The 23,967-nt window shown below is 44.2% G+C and overlaps 1 protein-coding gene across 9 annotated transcripts in view; it reads right to left on the reverse strand.

Moving 5' to 3' along the window:
- Window positions 1-899: 899 nt before the first annotated feature.
- The window catches only part of pbx3b (pre-B-cell leukemia homeobox 3b), a 55,166-nt gene continuing 32,098 nt past the window's right edge, over window positions 900-23,967 (reverse strand). For 2 of the 9 annotated variants that reach the window (XM_030105547.1, XM_030105546.1), the window contains exons 3-11: window positions 11,783-12,024; window positions 10,724-10,914; window positions 9,518-9,653; window positions 8,641-8,670; window positions 4,963-5,128; window positions 4,237-4,314; window positions 3,688-3,800; window positions 2,726-2,815; window positions 900-1,114 (exon numbers count right to left, since the gene is read on the reverse strand). In XM_030105547.1, coding sequence (XP_029961407.1) covers window positions 1,022-1,114; window positions 2,726-2,815; window positions 3,688-3,800; window positions 4,237-4,314; window positions 4,963-5,128; window positions 8,641-8,670; window positions 9,518-9,653; window positions 10,724-10,914; window positions 11,783-12,024 — 1,139 coding nt within the window. In that variant the 3' untranslated portion in view covers window positions 900-1,021. The remainder of the gene's footprint in view (window positions 1,115-2,725; window positions 2,816-3,687; window positions 3,801-4,236; window positions 4,315-4,962; window positions 5,129-8,640; window positions 8,671-9,517; window positions 9,654-10,723; window positions 10,915-11,782; window positions 12,025-23,967) is intronic. The other 7 variants (XM_030105550.1, XM_030105549.1, XM_030105552.1 and 4 more) reach the window with 5 other exon arrangements.

Raw genomic sequence — 23,967 nt, forward strand, 5'->3', positions numbered from 1 at the left:
GAACGATGGCGGTGGCGGCGGCGGTGGTGGTATTGTTTAGAGGTAGTAAGTGAGCACTCTAAGCTACAGAAATGTTGGAAATTATCGGTTTCTATGAATGAGGTAATAAAGCTGCGTATTGATTGGTGGGATGTATAATTACTCTTATGCTATATTATGTACAACTTTTCCTTTGTAACGGGGCCTGCTCCTGTTGTGACGGGATGATCTACAGCGAGGGGAGGGGGTGGGGGGGGGGGGGTTTGTTGATTTCCTTAAGCAGTACAAAAGAAAAAAAAAAATGTTTACATATGTACATACTAAACATCAAATTATAAAATATGGAATGGTGTCATGTTATAGTCAAGCAATCAATTACACTTCTTTATGTTCCAGACTTTGAATAGTCGTTTCCTTGTACTAATGTATACAGCTGTAAGGCAAAAATAAATCTTGAAAGTAACTACAAAGCTGCCATTGAGCTGTCAACAGCAGCATTGTTGAGTCGCCGGACAAGACTGCGAAGCACATTACAGTCAAAGAAACAGCTGCTTTAATCCCGGCGTCGCACCGACCGAACACGAAGCCAATTATCAAAATGGAAAGTAGTAATTAAATCAGGAATCAAACAAATGGCCGTTTAAAATGTCATAAAGTGTCAAGGAAAATATACGAGTGGAATCCTGTATTTTGAGTTCGGAGGAGATAATTATCCTGAAAGTTTACTGAGTAACGTCTGAGGGCCGTTTCTATTTGTACGTGTGTGTGTGTGTGTGTGTTTACCCCTAACAAGCAAATAAAAGTATGGTGATTACACTTGATTTATGGAGACAGAAAGAAAACAGAGCGATCAAGAAACACTTGGTGTTCATAATGGAGGATGAAATGGTCGTGGGAATTTTTTTTCTTTTCTTTTTTTAAAGGAATAGGAAAAACCAATTCTATTGTCAAAGTTTACATTTTAAATTATTCTCTGCAGTTGGTCAGCCTTGTTTAAAAAGTCCATGCCCTGCTTTTGAGGCAAAGATGCATGAGTAGCGGATCAATTCGAGGTATCGGAGTGCACGCTTCCAGGCCCTTCTGTCGGAGATATTACAGAAGACGGAGTCGTCGCATCTTGCCATCCCCCATTAGCCTGTGACACACATGGGAAAGGTTGCGATTACTATCACATACTGCGCAATATGAGCCTGGTAAACTCCAGACGCTCCAAAAGTGGAAGAGCGGAGGAGAAAAAAAAAAAAAAAAAAAGAAAGGTGTCAGCTGATATTACCATATTGCAGATATGTTGATGCTGTGTGATTAGTTCAGTCTTTGCATTACAGTAGCATCAGCAAAGAGACTCTCAGAAACAAATTTGTCTTGTGTCCCGGCCAATGGGAGCCGCTCCTGAAATCAGTGTCTAAGCAGATTTCAGCAGCGACCGACAGCTTGTCGCTACATATTCTCCTGTCAGTCAAGAAGAGGGAGGGCTCGGGCGGCGTGAGGTGGGGAGAGCTGAGCGAAAGTGACAAGGCTGGGCCTCTCCAAGAGAGCCAGTCTTAGCCAGCCTGACTTTGCCTTGCTCCAGGCGCGACCTAGCCTTTACTGGATCCCTCTACGTCACCACCAACAAAGCTAAAGGTTAGTCTCTGCAAATATATCTATAAGGCAATTTCTGTTGTTGCAAAGAAAAAAAAAAAAAGGAACAAAAAAAAAAAAACCTAAAGCTTTGCCATTTTTGTTCTTCAGCACATTTTCTGAGCGTATTACTCTTTTGTTCTCACGCTGAGGTTTTTCAGGGCTGTCAGTTAAAGCTTCGGTGTTTTAGCGGGGATCGCGCTGAGCTGTGGTGAGCCAGTAGGCACAGGTCTGCACTGCACATGGAAGTGAGAAACCTTGTGAGAAAGTGGAAAAACACTTGATCCTGCGAGGAGCTGACATGTCTAAAGAGCTTATAGCAATAAAGCTGCAGGAAAGCCAAAATGACACCAACAGCATTGAGAGCTGGCAACAGCCGCGGCCATTTGTTTACATCAAACACGCTCATTTCCTTCAGCCGGAATCATGTTTTTTGATTCTCAGCAACACGTCGGTGACGTTCGAACGTTATTTTGAAGCTCAGTTTTAAAATATAATGCAAAAAATGCATGTGTTTTACCCAAAACCGAGCAAATCCTCCGCTTCAGATATAGAGTGGAGAGAGAGAGAGAGATGTCTGATAGCATTTCTCTCTCTCTGTCTCTTTCTCACTCCTCGTCCTCTCTCATCAACTAAATTAATCTTTACTCTGATAGCTTCAGATTATGCGGCGCGTTACAAAAAGGCGCCATATCAAACCTCATCAGGAAAGATGGAATTCATGTCTGCGAGGGGCTGCGGGCCATCACGTGCTCGCGTTTTATCACCGAGATAAGTCTACGGGAAAATTCTGTGAAGCATTTCAAAACTGTTAAAACGCAGCAGATGTGGTGATGTGGGAGATCCTCCTTTTATCTTCTTATTGAGTCAAAGTTTTAGTAAAAGATTTTTTTCCCTATTTCACTGTGAATGGTTTCTTCTTCTGTTTTTTTTTTTTTTTTTTTTACATGAAAAATTGCAATATGATCCAAGTAATTACAATTACTGAAGGTTTGGATATACCTGAGACCATACAGTGATACCGTGCAATGAGACAGTTTATCAGAATTTATAGCAATAAAATGTATAGATTTGAAATGGAAGTATTCAGCAAAGTCGGTCAGTTTCACATCTTTAATCCACTTACATTTAAGCCATGTGGACTGTACATGGTGTTCCCCCCCAGAGCATCATTGTATCCTGCCGTCTGACTGATAACATGGCGCAGGGTATCCACCTGGAAGGACAGACAGGGGTGGACAATCTGGTCAGCCGGGTGTCTCGCAGGAGTCCGCCGCTGACTACAAACATGCGCAGACTTACTAACTAGTGTCACACCAAAAGAAAGGAAGGAAGGGGGGTGGGGGGGTGGGGGGGGGGGGGGGGGGTGGGCTCCTCAGACAGCAAGGTACAAAGCAAATTAAAGCCGACTCCTCAAATTAAACAAATGAATAAAGCATATTTATATGAGCATGCTCATTTTCTGTAGTGACTGTGCAGCTATAGAAATTAATAAATAAAAGTGTGAAAATAATCCAAAACATACGTATAAAGCTGTTTCTAATTAGTGTGTATGTGGACCCTTATAATAAATAGGTGTAGATTTTGACTCGTTAATGCATGGCAGCGAGTGTGTCGGTTGTGTAGCCGTGTAGAACTAACAACATGGAAGACGTCAACGACAAGCAATAACAGGATGAGACAGGAGGATAGCAATATAGAGTACAGAAAAAAAGGGGTAAACATAGTACCAAAAACCCAATACCAACCCAAGAGCTCAAGTCAAAGCCAAATGCATTCACAAAATGTTTGGAATAGTAGCCAGGAGATTGCTTTGTGGCATGATAGCAGTGGGGTGGGATTATATTTTGGCTGCCAAAATATTCCATCCAAAGCGAAATAGTCAGTAAACACTTCAGTCAATCGGATGTTATTGGAGGCCTCGCCTGGTAATTTGAGCTGCCCTCGCCCGGGCAGGGTGTTTGTTCTTATTTGCTATTTTTGGTTTAATGTGCTTCAGACTGCACTGTGGATGGCTCAGTACACAGGCAAGACAAGGACAGCTCTCTGCACCGGTTGTCAGGAACTGTCCCTGATTGTTGATCCTACCTGTGACTGTACATTGGCTCCGACTTGTGCCCCTTGGTAAGAATCCCCATTCAGACTCTGCATGCTCAAGAACATGTCCCCAGAGTTTGGGAGGTTAAAAGAACCTGAAGAACCTGGAAAGGGAAGATGTAAGTAGCTGAATACATGAGAGGGCTATAAAGGGAAAAGCACAGACGCACGCACACACACACACACACACACACACACACACACGCACGCACGCACGCACGCACAAGTCTGCACAAACAGACCCAACTCAAGCAGACAAATACACAGAAGAAAGACTCCCATAAAGCAGGCAACTACAAAGGTGAAGGAAGGAAGGAAACCAAACACGGGGTATGCAGAGAGGCTGAGGATCTCATTACGAATGAGGTGAACACACATGGAATGAAGACCACATGACACAAGGGGGGGGCCGGTTCTATATGTGGTTGGTCGCTTAAGCTCCCAATTGTTCCACATCACCTATTTCCAATCTGGAGTTGGCGGGGAGGTATCACATGGTAAATGACAAGGACAATAAGAAGCTTATGAAAAGACCAGTACCAGTAAACATGTTGCTTAAAAGAGTGTTTTTGCTCTCTGCAGAATCCAGCTGAAACTCTTCATCTTTCATCTGGAATCCTGGGTGCAAGAAAAAGGGACCACTTCATAAGCTGACCACACCCTGACGCAGGTCAACCAAGTCCAAACCGAGTGCTACAGTACTCAATACACCCCCCCTGTCACAGCTCTCTGTTATGATGCACTATCAGCTGCTTGTAATGCTGTTTTGCTAGAATACTTTTAACGTAGATAAAATGCTCCCAGCAGATATGCTTCACTTTATTTAGAAAAAAAAAAAAGAAGGTTGACAATTCAGTGGGACTACATACCATTACATTACAAATGACAGGAAGTTGACAGAAAGTCAAGGGAAAACAAATCCCATGGCATCATTCTGAATTCTCTCTCTCTCTCTCTCTCTTTCTCTCTCTCTTTTTTTATTTTATTTTGCCAAAAATACATGTGTTCTCGGTTCACAAGTCAGGAACGCTCTCTTTATGCATGAGTTTGCTTGGCATCAACTGTCTTATAGACAGGAGACACTGTGATCCCCGAGCTGGGAGCAGAGCCTGTCACTCTTGCCTGTGTGAATGGTGCATGAGCGAGCGAGGCAGGCAGGCAGCAGGTTAAGAGCTGAGGTAGAGGGCACATCCTTTTTTTTTTTTCTTTCTTTCTTTTTTCTCTTTTCTTTTCTTGTTAATTCTGTCTATATGCAGCAGTGCCTACCGGAGTTAGGTGTGGTAGGGGAGTTGGCCTGGCTGTTCTGCACTGCAGCGGCTGCAGCGTGTGCCGCATTTACAGCAGTCTTGGCGGCATACAGGTTGGCTTCTTCCTGAAACTTGCCGATATTTTTCTTGTACCGGATCCGTTTGTTGCCAAACCAGTTGGATACCTGTGTGGGAGAGCAGAGGGAGGAGGAGCAGAGGAGTCAGACATCAAGCAGCCACAGCACCGTGCACTGAGCAGTGTGATTGTTTCAAGATGTCATGTTTGGGTCCATCAAGTACCCAATTCCCAGCCCCTGCAGTAATGTCCGCCGGGTACACAAGCTAATTAAGCCATAATCAGGAGCCACTTGTGTCTTCTCATGGATGGGAGCATGACATGCTCTCATATCTGTCTCCTGACAGAACTAACACACAGGGGGCCTCTGACTGCACACACTCTAAAGTCAACCTACTAGACATGCATATTCCTCACATCAGCTCCGGCTTTTAGGGTTAGAAATTCACGCGTCTTTCACTGAAATGTTCGATATTTGATTCACTCCAGAATTGCTCGGTGAGTTTGGATGATTGACGTCTCATGTAAATGTGTGTTTACGATTATTTACGAGATGGAAATGTGCAAGAAGAACTAGCAAATGGAGGCGTGATTAGTTCAAATCTGTATAAGGATATACGCTGAAATAGATAGAAAACAGAAACATGAATCTGAGCACAACTTGATTGCAGCTGTGAAAAAAAAAGAAACAATTGTAGGAGGGAAAAGACCTGCATAATATGACATGTTAAAAACTATCCCCTTTGTATTTTATTGAAGTAAAATTACACTCAACAGACATGAGTTCAAGCTAATGCTTGAAACTGGGTGAATTCAGATTGCTCGGAGTCAGACATGTTAATTTCCCTGAACTGAAACGATGACATCCAGCGTCAGACGGTGAAAAGTTGTGTGAGGGGTGGACCTTATGTATGATTGCTGGCTCTGCAATAACAGTGGAATAATAATGAGATGATGCTTGTTTTTAATGGTCCTATAAATTAGAGTGTCTTGTCGCGGCGCTGCAGCCCCCCTCTCAGGCCCTGCAGCCCACGGCTGGACCAGCCAAAGAGCAGCTGCCCCTAATGACGCTTTATTTAATTTCCACCCATGTGCTTAAATTTTAATATCCCCAGCAGCCCGCCAATGCTATGGCGTAAAAACCGACTGGATTTGCAGGACATCAGATCATTTCTATCCTGCACGTCTCTGTGCTCTAAATCTTTAATATCTAGGCAATTAAAATTAATGACCATTCAGGCGAGGCCCACTGTTGGCAGGGTTTCCTTGACATCAATTGTTTGATGGGTTTACCTAGAGGTTAAACTAACAAGCAAGGTTTAATTGGAAGCAATGAAAGCTCTGGCCATCATCCTTTTTACTTAACCTGCTTATGGTGGATTGTAGAAGCAAAGACGATGCAATATTCTCGATCTTTTGGACAGCTTACGATGTGCCCACAAACCCCTGACAATTACAGAAAATCTTTTTCTAAATGCTGGTCTGCCTGTTTAATTTAGCAAAATGTTCACGCGAGCAGTATATAAAACAAATCTGCATTTATTAAAATGTCACTTGTAGCCAGTTGTGGTTTTTACACATGAAAACATACTTTTATTATTAAATGTGACTTAACAGAAACAGACTATACACTAACATAACATTCGTTGTACAAATTAGGTTGTAACGGATAAACATGTGATTGACTGATTCATAAAAAAAGTTGAAACATCGGGCTTTTTACAATTTGTTTTGCTTCACTCTGCTTCTTGTTCTCCTCATAACGGAGTGTGAAACAGTTCTGCATAGTTTCTTCCACCCACTGCACTCTGGCTTTGGTGATTCTGAGCTTCAACTCGATGTTGAAATAAAGCACGGCACTAAAAGTTGTGGAGAAAAACCCAATCTCCATAACTAATTCATTTTATTTATCTTGCGGCAGACCATGCATTCAACTGAAACCGATGTGTGGCAAGAAACCGCTTGTAAGACGAGATTACCTGACATGAGTTGCCTCTAAAAGAAACTATAATTGCCACACTTGCAAGAAAATGCTGGTCAAGCACTATTAATTATTTATAATATTCCACTGTATTTCAAGATTTGATCACTCTTTGGTTAATATTTGTCCATGTATGATCCCTCACTGTTTCTGAAATCCTGCTTCCCAGCATTAAACCTTCCACTCATCACAAACAATCAAAACATTGTCATGTGTCACTTCAAAGTCTACACCTGTAAATTACAGCAAAATAAATGTATCTCTGCACTAAAATGACAAACAGTCAAAAGTGGTTTTATCAAAGGTGGCCTCTGAGGCGTCAGGACACAAACCACAGCCTTCATTGCGATGCACATGCAAAGTGACAGTGGAAATCTCGCGCAGGTAGGTAATATAACAATGTCAGTTCAAATACTCGCTATAAACAAGCACGATTCAGTCGTAAAATCAGACACACAACAGTCAGATAATAATGTAGTTGTTCACTCAAGGTTATCACTGCAGCATTTTTAAGGGCATCAGAAAAAAACAGAGAATATGAAAAACAGCGTCTGAACTGCAAGAGTCTGGGTTCGCTCTCGGGGAGGATGACTGTGCATCACATGCATTTTAAATGATCCCTGCTGAAATGATGCAGGGTATTTCATCAGCAATGATGCATCGAGCAAAGCTGCACAGCGATATTGGCATACCATTCACAACGGATGGTGTTTACTTAATGAACTACTTGTGCAATCAACAAAGCACTGCAAAAGAGTTTCGGGGTGTTTGATAAATTACTGAGCCGAGCCCTCAGAGTGACCACAGCGAGCGGTCCGCGACTCCGAAAGGCTCGGCCACGGTGAAGGATAACGTGCTTACAGTACAGCCGGCACTGTGTCCAGCCTCTGACTTTGTTACTCACTTAAACTGAGCCAAAGCACTAAGAATAAGTCAATAAGAATGTCTGCCACGGCCTCCACTTGTCGAGGAGTACGCCACTAATGGGGCCTGAGATGAGTTCAAGTGAATTTTTAAAAGCCCTCTAATTTCTGCATGGACCGATCGGTTCTCATGGGAACCGGTACAGTGGCCTGTTTTGGGAGGCACTCAGAAAACAGAGTGGGGCTCCATTTGTGAAGGCCAGGCAGTGGCTATTTCTTTCACTGCCATAAAGCATACGATGGACTGCAAGGTAGGGAGAGTGAAAATAAGCCAAAACAACAACAAAGTAAACCTCAGATTGCAGTTTTAAAATTCAGAAGACCACACAGTAAGTAAAAAAAAAACAAAAAGTGGTGAAAAATAGTCGTACAGTAAAATTACATGTGACACATTTGTACACACATAATGTGGTGATGTATGAGTGCGGCGTGACAATGTACATCAATCAAAAAGAGGCTGTGGTCTTGTGTGAGTAAAACGTGGGATGTAAATGCTTGTAAATTTTCATCCACTTGTGTCAAAATGTAAATCCCAACTTCAAGTACTGTATAATAACATTAGCATTATTCCAGCAGTGTGTGGGAGGGAGGTTCTGTGCAGTGAAAAAAAAAAAAAAAACAATAAACAAAAAAGAAAAAACTGTGAGGCTATTACATTCATAAACATAGGAAGTACAAAAAAATGAAAACAGTGTATCAGGAGAAGTTATGACATACCTGTGATACTGTGATGGTGCTTCCCACCCCCTGAAGGCAAAAAAGAATGGGCTTTTACAGTATCTGACTCTTCATGACTACACTCAATATACCCCTCATCACCCCCTCCCCACACACACAAAACACTGCAGATTATTGTATAGATTCATGTTTCTCTGATATTGTGTCTCATGAGGACAACCACAGAACAATAGAGTATGAAAAAAAAAAACTAGATAGTAGTCACAATCATAGCAGGGAAAGAGAGCACAGGATAATAATGCTTTGGATGTGGGGGTTTAGGCGCCAGAGACACTGCGTTCAGGTTTGCCCGACGAGGAAGGAGGCTTTGACATACAGACAGCGGGAAAGTTGCGTCTGTTAAGTGTTAAATATATCTGTGAATTAGCAGACTCTCGCAAGGTCACTTTAGGAGCAAACATAGAAAATAAATACCCTGTATCATCCTCTGTCTTCAAGCACCAGACTTTAACTGCTTTTCTTAAAGTAATGGATGATGCCTTTTTTCTTTCTTTTTTTTTTTTCCTTCAGAGCTTATGACCTGAGCGACTGACCAGGCAGCGGAGAGAGAGAGAGAGCGCACATGGTGGATGGGAATGAGAGGGGGAAATGGCAGGGGACTCAGCGCTGGGGCGGCTAAGAAAGGACAACATAGTGCTTTGATTGAGGCTAAGATGATATAGGCCTCCCCTCCCTGTGGCCCTGCTCTGACTGACTGGGGCCAGCCTTGACTGAAGCATCATTAGGCAGTCACAATGTCAAGGTTAGCAGAGGACATTGTGTCTTGGCGGTGTGACCTACAGTAACTATCCCTCTAGGCTTTCCCCCTTCCCCATCTTCATTACCCACCAGATACTGTTAGATGAGCACTACCCACCTGGGAAACTGTGATGCTGCACTTCTTGGCCAGCTCCTCTTTAGCTTCCTCGCTCGGGTAGGGGTTGCTGAGGTGCGAGTAGAAATATTCATTCAAAATTTCTGTTGCCTGCTTGCTGAAGTTTCGCCTTTTCCGCCTGAGTGGGGAGCAAAACGAGAGAAAGGCCGAGCAAGCCTATTAGTGAGACCAGCATTAACTCATCCATTTGGATTGCACAAATTGCACAATCAATCTCACACATAAATGGTGAAAATAATGAGGAATGGGCACTAAGGGCCCTCAGGAGCAGAATATCGTGTCCTGCTCCAAGAGTCTCGTCGACACACAAAAGAAAGGACTCCGACCAACAAAGTGACAAGCACACACACACACACACACACACACACACACACACACACACACACACACACACACACACACACACACACAAACAAACACGCACACACGCACAGTCACCAAACACATACAATGTTTAATTTGGTCTGTTGCTCTGCAATCTCCAGTCCAAGCGTGTAATGTGTAGAGTTTAGCGCAGCGGATGGGTGGGCTTCGTGATGGAGCGCAAAGCCCAGTCGGAGTGCATCTCGGTACATTATAGAAATCATGGCATGCACAGTTGAGCATTGTTCCTGAAGTGCCACAGCCCCAGGGATCTCCAGCAGAAACAAGCAAACTCTAACTAGATCTGGGTCCCCTTCCCTCCCAAGGGCACTACTTATCATGTTGTTGAGCATTTGCTTATTTTGCCTTGTTTACTGCTTTCACACAGGCAGTGGGCAGCAAATGTGCTTCCACTTGGCTTGTTTGGCTCCAACTTGTGTCGCTCTCCACAGAGCGCCACGCTGCACCACACTGTTAGTGATTAGGGTAATCCACAACACCTGCTGATGACCTCCCCTCCATCCATTACACGCGACTTGGTCCCCCATTTCATTTGGTCTTAACTGCTCTCAGGTGTGAGGGCATGATTGTCTTGGAAATGGATAATGCATGGAACATGAACATAATTAAAATCATGCATCTCTTGCAGCGCTCACACTGTGTGCTGTGCCAGAAAAGTGAGAGAAACTTCAGAGCTGCACACAGTCTAAAAATGACCTTCACCCACCGGGTTTCACTTATGTGGGTCACACAGAAGCAATGCAACTCTCAACGCAGAACATACACACGCATATTCACACAGGTAAACAGGTATGATCCACTGACCTGGCATCGAGGAATCTGGAACGGAGGATCATGACAGCCTCACAGGTGCTCTGCTTCAGCTGCATCTGGATGGAGCTGAATTTACGGTGGATGATTCCCACCATGCGCTCGATCTCTTTAGGAGAGATGGGCCGCGTGCGAGACTGTTCCCTCAGCAGGTTCATCACATGGGTGGTGAATTCGTTACACGCCTGCCAAGAGAGTGACACAAACAGCCAAAATGAGTTCTGTCAACGCCCCAAATCTCAGGCACAAAAACTCTCAGATGTCTCCAGATGATCAATATCCTTAAGTTGCGGACATTTTTCACATATTGAGTGAGCTCGTTATGCACGAGCCCTTTGTGCTAAAAGCTTCACGAGAGTGCACTGTTTGCTTATAACTTAAATGACATAATGGGTGAAGTCATCTCTGAATAAATGCAGATCTGCAATTTGGCCTGGCCCTAATGCAGAGTGAATTTAAACAGCTTTTCGTTAAACCAGTAGTTCATACATGATTAATTAGAATAACTCATTTACGTAGTGCACACTTTAGCTCATTACTCTGAGTAAAATTCGTTAAGTATTTACATTTAGATAATTAAAACCTGGAAACACCCTTAAGAAAGATGCATTTACTCCAGGCGAAGTGTTGTGTGCCCCCGCATACCCACCTCCTCTCTCAGAGAGCACAGAGTAAATTAGTCTAATTTACCTCACTGGCTTGCTGAGGCATCACTGTTACACCTTCTATTTTCTCCCATAATGCTTCTGTGTTTAATGGCAGGCTCAAAGTGCTAGGTGAGGGAGCCGATCATACTTTCATTTAACACAGATGACTCCTTTGAATCTCTATCATCAGCCACAACACTATTAATACCGCAGCGCTTTTTGCAGGTCAATATATCCTCTCCCATTATATTCATTCATGCTGCTATTTCCTGATTATACTGTGTATATGGTGTTGTTGAGCTATGCAAAATATAGAAATACATTTCAGTAGGTCCGTAGCAGTGAGTAACCGTTAATGCTGTGGTGGAGGAAAGCTCGCAGTTGCAGTCTGAAAGGATCTTATTACCTGTTCGTATTTCTCCAGCTCCGTGTGGTAGATCTGTCTGATTTGGGTCAGTTTGGCTCTGTAGTCGGAATGTTCGATGGAGTTGTCGGCCGCTCCGCCCGAGGCCGCAGCAGCAGCTGCGGCGGCGGCGGATCCGCCGCCTTTCTCTGGCCCCGCCACTCCCTCCGCCAGCAGCATGTTGTCTAAACGCATGAGCTGCGGGTCTGGCGGGTCTTCCTCCTGGGCGCCGCGGATGCTGAGACCTGCAGCAACACATAAACAAGGCGACAGATTCAGCAAACGCCGTTCAGGCACATGTTAGGGCAAAATACATAAAAACACCAGGATTAAAGGAAATAACAGATCAAATAGGCTCCTGATGAATCGCTGAACGCCATTAATAGTATTACGTCTGCATAGTCTGCTATGCTTTAATGCTTCCCTTGCAGGTATGAACCGAGTGCCTCCCTCCCGTCTATGTGCAGTGTTCCTGTCGACCATGTCTATGCCTGTTCTCTTTTATTTACACACTGCGCTGCACACTGTGTGTACGGGAAGGCTGACATGACAGCAACATCCATAAACTGACAAATGCTCAATGGTGAAGTGGCACTTCTACTTTGTGAACGGATGCTAAACAGAAAACTATACCTCCAGTAAGTGTGTCTGTCTTTCACACGCTGAATGCTGGGAGCTGCAGAAAGTAACTCCTGCTTTGCCTGTTTCTATTTTGCTTTCAAGCATTTGAACCTTGTAATTCTCCGCAGCTCTGATTGAGGATTATTTTTGGATGGAGCAACAATGTGCAGGTAAACTGAAAGTCTACGGGCGGCAAATTGAGGCAGAACCCATCCTATGCAAAACACTCGTTTATGAATTCTGTTTTTGTTCTGGGATCCTGCTGTTTATTTCCTCTGGTTTTTCGCTCTCGCCAGGCTGTCAGCGAGTCGTAATCACACAGCAGATAGCATACATGCACACCTGGATGCACTGGCAATGCAGCCACGACGGCAGCCTTCGCCGAGAATAAACAAACAAAAAAAAAATATAACACTGCAGGTCAGAATTACAGCAAAAACATGCAGGAGCAATCCAGTCTAGTAAGTGGATAAAAATGTGGCTCAATGGGCAGTAAATACTGAGTGGCTACTCGAACATTATGATTACCAGAGTTGTTTCAATTCAATAATCCCTCCCGCAATTCAGGGATTTTCAACAGCTCATTACAGCTTCATTAAGATATGGCCAGCCTCTGGATTCTAAATAAGAAGATTAGTGGCTCTATTGTGTCAGCCAGTGGGCATGCAATCAGAGAAGCCCTTTTACCATGCTTTGACCGGCTGACCCCCGCAAACCATCGGCAAGAGTAAATACTGGAGAGAAAACTCGTCTTTTCCTCTGTATATCTTATAAACACAATCCTGGATAAAAAAAAAAAAAAGGAAACATATTGCAGCCACTTCTCTGATGTTTTCGTCTCTGTTTGTGTTTTGTTCAACTGCAGTGCCGCTGAAAAAAACAAAAAAACAAATTTGCCTCTATTTATGGATCGACTGGCTTTGAGTCTTTTAGGTGTAATGGTGTGAGAGGAGTGGATGAATGTGGCTATTTGTGTTGGAGACATTGAGATGCTGGACAAGGCTCCATCAGGCTCGCCGAGCCAAGCCATCCATGTGGACAATATGCCGCTGCTCCACTAACCCTCATCCACATCACACTGCATTTGCACAACTCCACCCAAAGCTATCGTTCTGGACAGACTCGACTGTTTCTATTCCAGTTTGTGCAGCATGAAACAAAATGGCACATGATTCAAATGTTGACCGACCAGATGCCTGACTACATAGCTCAACATGCTCTAATAGCTGGTGGTTTATCTGCCACAATGGTTCATATTTTTGTAATTCAGTATTTACTCCCGCTCCCTGATTCAAGTCAAGCTCAGCAGGCTGCACTTTCCTTTGTGCTGCGGGTGGTGGTAAGTAGGTAGGCACGTTTTTCATGTCAGGTATATTAAATATAACTCTGGGACGCAGCGTACATTTCCACACCAAACCCAGTTGTCACTTTCACTCCACTCACTCTATATCCAGGGGAAATGCAGCTGAGGGAATTTACAGGGCTTTTCAGCTAAATGGGCATAAATCACTGGTTTCATTCAAACTAAATAATCACAGGCCATAAAGAGCTACTTGTCTCTTACCATATATTACCGCAAAGTTCCTGTGTGCAATACAGTGGACATTCACAGCAAAGGAAAACAGAGCGAGACATTAGAAAGTGACACGTAATCCTGTTAGTCCACTGACATGTGGAGTGGCCGTGACATTTTTATCATACGTGTCTATTTCTATTTGGGAAATCAGCGGGATAAAAATGATTACTGCGCTGCTCTGAGAAGCAGACGGCCCCTGCAGGAGTCCACCAGGGTGTATTTGTGCCACGCTAGCTCCGGCTGGTCATTCATAACACATGTTGGGAGGGATGACACATCTGTCTCCAGCACATAAATACGAAAAATTAAAAAAAAAAAAAAAAAAAAAAAGGAAAAAAAAAACCACTATCTCCGTCCAGCTGTCTCTTTCAGCGCACCTTTGTTGGAGAAGCGAAAGATTGTGGATTCCCTGCCTAAGCTCGGCATCATCACACAACTCCCACAATATAAGCTCGAGCAAGATAATATCTTTAATTTGCTGTGCGGTTGACAAATCTGTATGGTAACTTGCAATTCCACAGCCACATTTCTAGCACTGCAATGCTGCTTTTCCTGCAGAAATCTTTATCCTGTTATTGTCTGACGATATGGGTATTAAAACAAGTTTGGGCACCCAAGTTTAGCTCTAATCCACCTCCACAGTCAAAGTGGGATTAATCTCAGTGCGAAGGGAGAGTGTGGGAGTCGTGTCACCTTGCTAAAGCCTGCGAGCAACAGGAACCCGAGAAGGGAAAACATCCAGATATGTTATTTCGTGATGATGCACTTAATTAACAGAACGCATTTAATGAACGTAAAAGGAAAACAAAAGTCAGAAACAGTGATAATAATAACGTCACATGTCCTTAATCGGCCTCGTTTGTCATTCAACAATACAGGTGGGGCAGCCGGGAGAAGCACTTGCATGTGTGACTGTTCCTCATTTCTCTTCCCGAGCTGAGACAAAAGGAGACGCTGTGATTAATCCGTCCCTATCACTCAGGGGTGGTTCTCCTTTTCACATTTTACAGGTTTCGCCATTATTATCTGATCCAGGGAAGTAACAAATTTGACAGATAAAGACAATGCAGTCCTTTTCTCTCATATAGTCTCTGCTGTTCTCTGTTTATAATCATTTCCGGTTCGGGGCGGCTGTCTCGTACATCATTCCCTGCTTGAAGCCCTGACAGTGATCTGAGCACTGCCTCGGGCCGCTCTCCTTTCCTCCCACCTCTTTTCCCCTTGTGCCCTCTTTTATTCTGTGGGCTTAGCTGACCTTTGGCCTGCTGCTTGTTTACTCTCATCACTGAAGTGTGAGCAGGAGAGCCATAAAGGCAGAGCCCTGCTGGGTTAATGTGGCCTGCTGAAGAGGGAAGAGGTGGCTCTGGGCTTCTCCACCTCATTCTGCTGCACTGACTGCACCGCCTGGCAGCAGACCATTCACTGGAAGAGGAGCCGGCTTTCTCCCCCTTTTTTTTTTTTTTTTCCTAACATCTTTCTTTCAATAACAGCCATTTTTGAGATAGTAAGCACTTTTCGGTAACGTGAGCCTTCCTGTGTTTGATGATACACAGTCTGGTTACTTCCACTACTGTTTCCAAAACATCCTGTTCATTACAAGTAACCCTGACCTCCCGCAGCCACCCTTCTGCGCAGAGCCTCCAGCGAGCGGCTCCGGCCACGTATCGGCACTCTGTTCATCTAATTGCATTGATCCACAAAGGTCTCCCAAAGCTAACTAATCGAAACAGAATTTATTTTCTGTCAATATTTGCAAAGGTCATCTCTCTTAAAGCTGTGGAGGAGACCGTGTGAGGAGCGAGGCGTCTGGGAGAAGGAAGAGGAAGAGGAGGAGGAGGAGGAGGAGGAGGAGGAGGACTGTGGCATCTAGCCTGTTACTGAGGCTCGTCCAAGGTGAGCATTTACTCCAGCTTGGCACTCGGGGTCCAGGGCTTCTAATCCACCGTGTTATTAAAACCCGCTGCCAAAGCAACACACTAGAGACTACAGAGGGCTTAAAGTATCCATTTCACAAAGAGGCCAGTGTCACTACAGCCGCGTTCCACGTCTCCTTTGACTTCATATCATCTTCTTTGTCGTGGCGCCTGGATCAGTAACCTTCAGCTCCACAAGCGGGGAGCGAGATCAAATTACCATTGAAAATCTTTTGTTCTGACAAATGAAACATAAGGATCCTCTTTCATCGACGTTCTTAAAGGCTCTCTCTCTTTTTTTTTTTTAAGGTTGGCCTACATCCACATGGCACAAAGAATCTGAGAAAATGCCTGCGGGCTCTCTCTTGCATGTACAGTAATTAACATGCCATTAACACATTAATACACATTAACTATTCCCAATGTTAATGGCAGAGTAATTACCATACCTGATACCGCACTGTGGGGAAGCCAAAGTACATTTGCCACTTTGTGTTTCACTTTCTTTGTTGAGTGAGTGAGCTGAAAAGAATCCTTTTGGGAGGATTGCTTTTTCCTTTCATTTTTTTTTTCAATATCAAAATATCTTTGCCAGTACTTGTGTTTGCACTGCGTCCAATAATCCGAATGGCATTAAACAGATGGAGTAGTAGTTCTGGTTGTCCCAAAGAAATGTCCAAAAGGGAGAAAGCTCTCCTTGTGAGCAGCTGAGGACTGGTTTTCGAGGTGGAGCTACTGATACTGGAGGGGACAAAGAGTGAAGTGATTAAATGCAGAGGAAAAGAAGACAAGCTCTAAACTGGGGAATCCCTGTCTGGAATGATGATGTATTTCCTCCCTGTGTGGTGAGTGATAAGCTAATCAGCCGCGCTGACAGTGAAGTGTTACAGCCCCCCAGTGCTGGGTCAAGACTTCTCCCATCATACACCACCAGCACACACTAAACAGACAGCGCATGGAGGTGGCGGTGGGGAGTGACAAAAAGTGGCTCTGGTCAGAAAAGAAGATCTCTGTCAGTTCAGGTAGCCTTTGTCCCTCGATGATGATGATGATGAGGCGCTCCTCCCCCCATGAAGACAAGGCCGTGACAGCAGCGGGGGGAGCGAGGGGCACGCCGGGTGGGGGTGGGGTGGGGGTGGGGGGGTGCCACTCTCGACCCACGACTCCAAGACATGCGGGGAGCGGGGGTGGGCGAGGGGGGGGGGGGTGGGAAAAGACAACCCAAACAAACATCTTGAAGACATTTTGCCAGGCACACCAAAATTAATCACTGTCCCACGGTGGCACTGACATTTGTGGGAAGTGACACACAACATGACAGACTAGAGGGAAAGGATGAAAGGAGACTGAGAGAGGGTGGGAGGGCTGGGTAAACAAGAGCCACTGTCACTTGCTGTGATCATGAGTGCATGTGTGTGTGTGTGTGTGTGTGTGAGATGTGTTTTTGTGTGCTTATATGTGGACATGTGAGTGCCCACTTTGTTCCCTGCCCTCTAAGACTCGATGTGGGCATACGGCCAAGTGGTGTAGTGATGGCTGACCAGGCCTGGCGGTGGCGGCCGCACGCAGCGGTTGGGGAGACTGGCCAAATGAGTGGACAGGACCTCCGCTACAGATCAGCACACTGACTGACCCTACAGGACACATACAGCATGGGGCTTCAACATAGGGCCCACATGGTTCACATGGTCTGCTGGTCACAGAATGAGACACAAACACAGACGCAGCCGTGTGTTTTTCAGGCCGACACTCCACTTCAAAAGGTATTTATACTCAGTACGTGAGCAAAAGAATATTTAAATCCTTTTTATTCACCGGGACTTTGAGCTTAGCTCAGTTTGAGACCATTGTTGTATTCCACGTTTCAATATTTCATTTTAACCCCCTATATTGTGTTAGCATGTTTTGCTTATTTCTTTTCTTCACTTCCATTTTATATTTCATGTATTGATGGTCTTTAGCTGCTAGCCTCAATTTGCTGCAAAGGTAGGCTGATTTGTTATTCAGACCCCAAGCAAATAATGCAAATGTGGCACTGAAAGCCACTTATGAAATACCCAAAGGCAACTAATCACTCCTCCTCTCGTTCCAGCCTTTCTGCAGCCTCCTAATTAGAAGATGGAGATTGCATGAAACCAGGTCACACAGCAGGTCTTGTACACACCGATAACCAGGCAAATACGCCAGCAAAACTTCATCCAGACACCAAGCCAAGCGTGCATTATTTTAAAGGCTAGAGGTGAAAAAAATAATGCTACTCAGGTTATTAATCCCATATATTTCACTGTATGCTTCTGAAGAAGGATTTAGGCTCCAAGCATTTTGTGAATGTGTTGCAGTGTTTGTGTGTTTCTCAGTGTCTGCATCTGTGCGTGTGCATACATCCATGTCTGCATGTGTGTGCGTGTGAGGGCTGCATGCTCGCATAAACAAAGAGACGGCATTGGTAGCATACAGCCAGCCATGATCCACTGCCAGAGAGATTATTCTTTGCAGTGCCATTTCTGCAAGAGAGTTGACAGTCCATCATTTAGATTTTGCAGTGTATCCACGAAAAGGCTGAATTGCCTGAAGCAGAAGGAGCTGCTCTTTCCTTCAGTGTCTTTTATGGAAGAGGATTCAGCTTCAAATGGTAAAGCCGGAATCCTTTGCTAGCCGCGCTAGCGTGCAAGGACTCTGCTACGAGGCAAACTGAGGTTACGACATGGGAGCGAAGCCGTGCTTGACGTGTTGATTCTCTGAGCATATCTCGGCGAGCGCCGATAAAGTTCATAAAAACACATCCACCTCCAGTATTTCAGCTGGGATGTACCTGAACGCTAGTCCTGTTCCTGGCAGCATCCTGAGACTGATCTTTGTCGCAGGTTACTGCGAGGGGTCTACACAGTGTTAGTGCAAAGAGTAGCTGGGCAGATCAGGTCCAGGCCAAACAACAGCTTGTGACAGAAACAGGCCAAAGAGGATGTTGAGACACGCAGAGACTTAACAGGCAGCCGGCCTGCCATCCACTCTTTTTCAGCTCTCCTTATACTCAACACATCACTTTGAATTCATCGCAAGTGTCTCTCAAAGAACACGGCAAGAAAAGAGTTTCACATTACCATAAGAAAGGAGCAAAATGACTGTGGCGTGTTCCCAGCAAATGAGTGAATGATTGGCTGGGAGAATATCATCTCCCTCATTTCATTTGACCAGCTGAATAGTCTTATTGTACACCTACAGATAATACACTACATTTTTTTTTTGTTGTGCAATACAAGGAAGCGAAAAAAAAAAAAAAAAAGGTTATTTGGAGCTAATTATTCCCAGCATGTACTTTACACATCATTTAATGAGTTATACTGGAGGTGTGGCCATTGGCTGTGACTTGCTCGCCCAGTTATCCAAGATGAACCGTGCAATCTCCCTCACGTCACCGCTGTCATGTGCACCAAATCCCCCTCCGCATCCAATTCGCTGCTAGAGCTTCACTGGAGCAGAGACAAGGCGCCACTGAAGCAACACAACAGCTCCCGTAGCGTCTCCACACACCGGCAAGGGAAGGGTTGGAGGGGGGGGGGTGAGAGAGGGGGTTCGAGCTGGGAGCTCACTCTCATAATTACAATAATTAACAGTTGCAGATTTAATTGGAAGGGAAGGCATTAACAGGAGGAACATTGTGGCGGCGCATGCAGAGGGAACCTTTGCTGTAGGAAGCTTTTGTCTCCTCTGTACCTAATGGCGCCTGGGCTACAGTCGGCGAGTGCTGACACAACACAACGCTACACAACCGAGCTGAGGGTTCAGACGGCGGGGCTTGTCAGGACTCAGACTGGAGGCAGATAATTAGGTGCCAGGTTAATGAGAGCACAGGCTCTTGATGGCATTTGGTTACTGTATGTGGGCAATTAATGACTTTGTTTTTGTGTTTTTATTGCCCACTTGAGTGGAAAACATAATACATTATTCACCTCGGGCCCGTGCGTGGTGTTTGATGGAGTAGCCGTGACTCTGGCCGGAGAAACTCTGGCCACGGCGAACGGTTAATTCAAAACAAGACACGCTATACAGAGTGGAGGTAATCTCAGTTTACTCATGGCTACCGCGCCGCGTGACCTTTTCAGAGCGCATTGCCTCATGTCTTCAGCGAGGATATTAAAAAACTGCAGAGATGTCAAGCAAACGTTGAAGTTGCAGGTCAGGCGCAGGACAACGTCGCCACAACACATAGCAGAACAAAGAAGCCCAACCCTGTGGCCATAAGTGTTCAGTTAATTCAGCGTATCACATTTCATAATGTATTTGTGAAATTCCATACCCCCTGAAAAGCCCAGCTTTCATTCTAAAGGATTTATTGGCAGCGAATCCACTGAGAGGTCTTTAGACACCCTCTTCTTTAGCCCAACCACTTGACGCCTCCTATTTTGGAGTTAGTTGTTCTCTAGCCTGTGGTGGCCAATTAGAGTGCTATAAGATAAATGGGCACCCACAACTTTGATGTCCATCTTTTTAATAAGCTTTGGTTAAGATGACATCTGTGTGAAAGAGTTCAATATCTTCACAGTGGGAGAGAAAAGAGGTTTATTTTAAAATGAAATATCATGTAAATACTGCTGGAGGTTTAGGCGGGGTGGGGGGATCACAGTGTCGGCTGTGACTCCGGCATTGGCATTCATTATCTTCCACTGCAGTTGTGCAGATTAGTCAGCGAAAGATGATTTTTTTTTTTTTTTTCTTTTTAGAGCCTTGTGAAATCTATGCTTTTATACTTTCCAATGAGCCTCGGTATAAACAAAACAAAAGAAAAGTTTACATTAGAATTTCATAAGCAGCATTCATTCAAATACTGTGGAAAACCCCGAGCTATATTTTTAAATCCATTAAAACACTCTGAAACAATTAACTATCCCACATGCAGCAGCCATTGGATGAAATACAAGTGCAATAAGAGAAAAGTGTAACAATATCTAAAATGGTGGGGTAATAAAATGGTGCATGAGTCTGTATGAATGTAGGAGAGAAAGAGAGGTGGAAAAAGAGCATATATCTAACCTCGCCTGCGGACGTGCTCCTTTATATGTGTGTGTAACTCAGTCAGGAATAATGTAAATGTCTGGAGAGTCTTAAGACTGAGCAGGCCCGTATAAAAGCACCCTGTTTCAGGCTAGTAAAACAAGTCAATAAATACAGCGGAGAAGCCAGTGCTGTCTGCTGCACTCTCCTGAATGAAAACAGAGGTGAACTGCTTATTTTCAGTCTGGCACCAGAGGTTGACAGCGGCATTATGGGCGCTCATACATTCTGACTATCACTCGTCACAAGCTATATCTGTCAACATTACACTCAAGTGCGTTTTAGATGTAAAACAAGCGTGCTCGGGGAGCAGTATTTATGACGTGATGCGGTCAGCTGCTAAATGAACTAAACGCTTCCTACAGCAGCGGCTGACCACGACCGTGATGTTTTCAAAATACTTTTCTTTCTCTCGCCATTCATCAGTTTGTCATCTTGGCTGATTCTCACCGACAGAACAAACACGCAAGTATTACGAGCTCAGCCCCTGCAGGTTGGCACTTAACTGTGGGAGAAAGCAGATCCAAATAGGAAGCCAATGACACAGACTCACACAAAATGGAAACACCATTAGGTAGGCAAACACTTCACTGCAATAACTGCTACCTGATTACTGGAGGAAAGCGCAGGCATGGTTCTCCTTTTTTCTTTTTTCTTTTTTTTTTTTTTCGTACTGTGTCAACACTTTGGGAAAGCAAATATTTCAGTGACTACCCTCCCTGCACTTTAATCCATATGGTGCATTCTGTTTGTCGCCGTAGATGTTCCACTCCCAGGAAGGCTTTTTAGAATAGGAAGAGCTACTCTCTCCAAGCAGTGCTCACCTGCTCCGCGCTACACAATGAATACACAGAGGTCACACACCATATCACACCGGGGCCAGTGTCAATCCTTTATTAAATTACCTGGCTATCTTATTTTCTGTCACCACGCTGATATGAGGGGTTATCTTTTTCATTTATGTAGCGGATTTTCAGAGGATTATGCATTAAAGATTAAGGGTGTGTATACCCAACACCTCAGCACAACAAAATGCAATACCTCAGACAGCGCACGGCTGATGTGTGTAAGGAAAAGGAGGTGCTATAAAACAAATCTTCAGCAGCCAGAACCGGACAGGGTTTATTCTCCTCAGACAATACAAGCTGTGACTATACAGAATGTTTCAACCCTAAAATACTGTGGTAAGCAATACAAATCCCTTGGACAAAATGAAATGTATTAAACATGTGGATTTCATAAATCTCCCTTTCCTCGGTGTGGGTCAGAGGTATATTCACTGTAGAGCTCAGCAGGCATTTTTTTTTTCTCCCCCAGCATTGTTACTCCGAGTCGCGAGTGCTCCGAGTGGTTTCAAAATGAATGTCAGCAAAAGCTGCACGTGTACGGCAAACAGCATATCCTCACAGTAAAATGGTTCAAATCACTTACCCCTGATACTTTATAAGAGTATTACAGTGGTGTGGGGATTTAAAGGTCTGCTATGGAAATGTTACAGCCGGAATAGTGAAACACGATCTACATTATAAGAGTGAAATACACCAAAGATGAACAGTCCTGGATAGTTTTGCAGGCTCTCTCTCCACAGTACAGACAGTGAATTAAAAAAAAAAAAAAAAGGCATTCAGATTCGAGCACAACACTGTTAAGCACCCAACTGGGATGCCTTTAACCTTGAGCAGCATACGAAAGGTAGAGGCAGCCTGGGGCTATGGGGGACTGGCCACCACAGCTCCCAGTGCCATGCTGTTCCACAGTAGGGGCCCGGCAACGCCAGATTGCCAGAGAGGCCAGCAGAGGTGGCACGACAGCGCGAGCTGGGGCTGATCATTCATCTGCGGCAATGCTCATTTAAGTTGCTCCATTATCTATTTGTTTTGTTTCCCAAACCCTTCAGTTCTGGTAGCCTAACCGAGGAGAAAGTGAATCCACTTTCACCTTGTGGGTGTTCGAGCATCTGTCGGTGGCTTGTTCGTGAGACATTTCTGCTAATTATTTAGCAGGCTTGATGGATAATATGTGATCGTTAAAGATCAGGAGAGCTAAGAAAAGGCGGTAATTATCATTGCTTTGTGGCTCTCGCTAATAAAAGGACCATGGAACAGCAAGTGGCATGGATACACCATTAACTACTGTGTTTTTCTACATGCAAACAGGCTCTGGTATTTTGATTTGCTTCAAACTAATAGCTAGTAAATAGGGTATGAATGATGTATGAACGCTGCACAGTACAGAGTTCTGCTTTGTGTGCGGGCCAGGGAGAAAAGATGAATAAAGATGGATGATAAATTGGTGTGTGAAAAGGATATTCTTTCCCTCAAGCTCACGCTACGGCTGAAGCAAAACAAATAATGAAGCCTACAACCTATGAGTCACTTCAGTCCCATTGAATAATTCAATCATTTTTGTGACAGCTGACGATTACTTCATCATCGCATAAAGACAGATTAAAAAGTTGTCAAATTAAATATTAAACAGGGGCTGCGGGCAGCCGTAAATTTTTAAAGAAATAACATAGATTGGAGATGAAATGAGGCACCTATATGCATATTTGATGCTATAAGGAACAAATGCATATATTTCCTCCAGGCCACCTACTTTGTAATAAAAAATAGTGAGTGTATCGATGTGGTAATGCAGCACAGCGGAAATGATATGAAAGAGAAATTGGTTTTACATAATGATGTCAAAAGGAATATGGCTCTGCATGGTCATGCGGAATAAAGATAAGATTCTCTTTCTCCGTGAGTGAATATTTTGCTAATGGTTTCTTCATTTCCTTAAAGAATAAAGACGCAGCCTTTGTACGAACCTTGAATGAGGCTTCTATTGAATGAAGTTAACATTTATCTTTCAATGGCAGAAGAGATCTGTTGAAAATACTCGTGCGTGGAGCAGAACGCTCAATGTAAAAGCTTTGTCATCTGCTGAAATAAAGAGAAAGTGACAAGTGACAGTAAGTGCTATCACATTTTCAGCAGAAGGAAGGTTTGAAGAGAACAAAGCCGTAAAATTCAACGCGAAGA

Source organism: Salarias fasciatus, chromosome 12 (assembly GCF_902148845.1).
Source record: "Salarias fasciatus chromosome 12, fSalaFa1.1, whole genome shotgun sequence".
NCBI lineage: Eukaryota > Metazoa > Chordata > Actinopteri > Blenniiformes > Blenniidae > Salarias > Salarias fasciatus.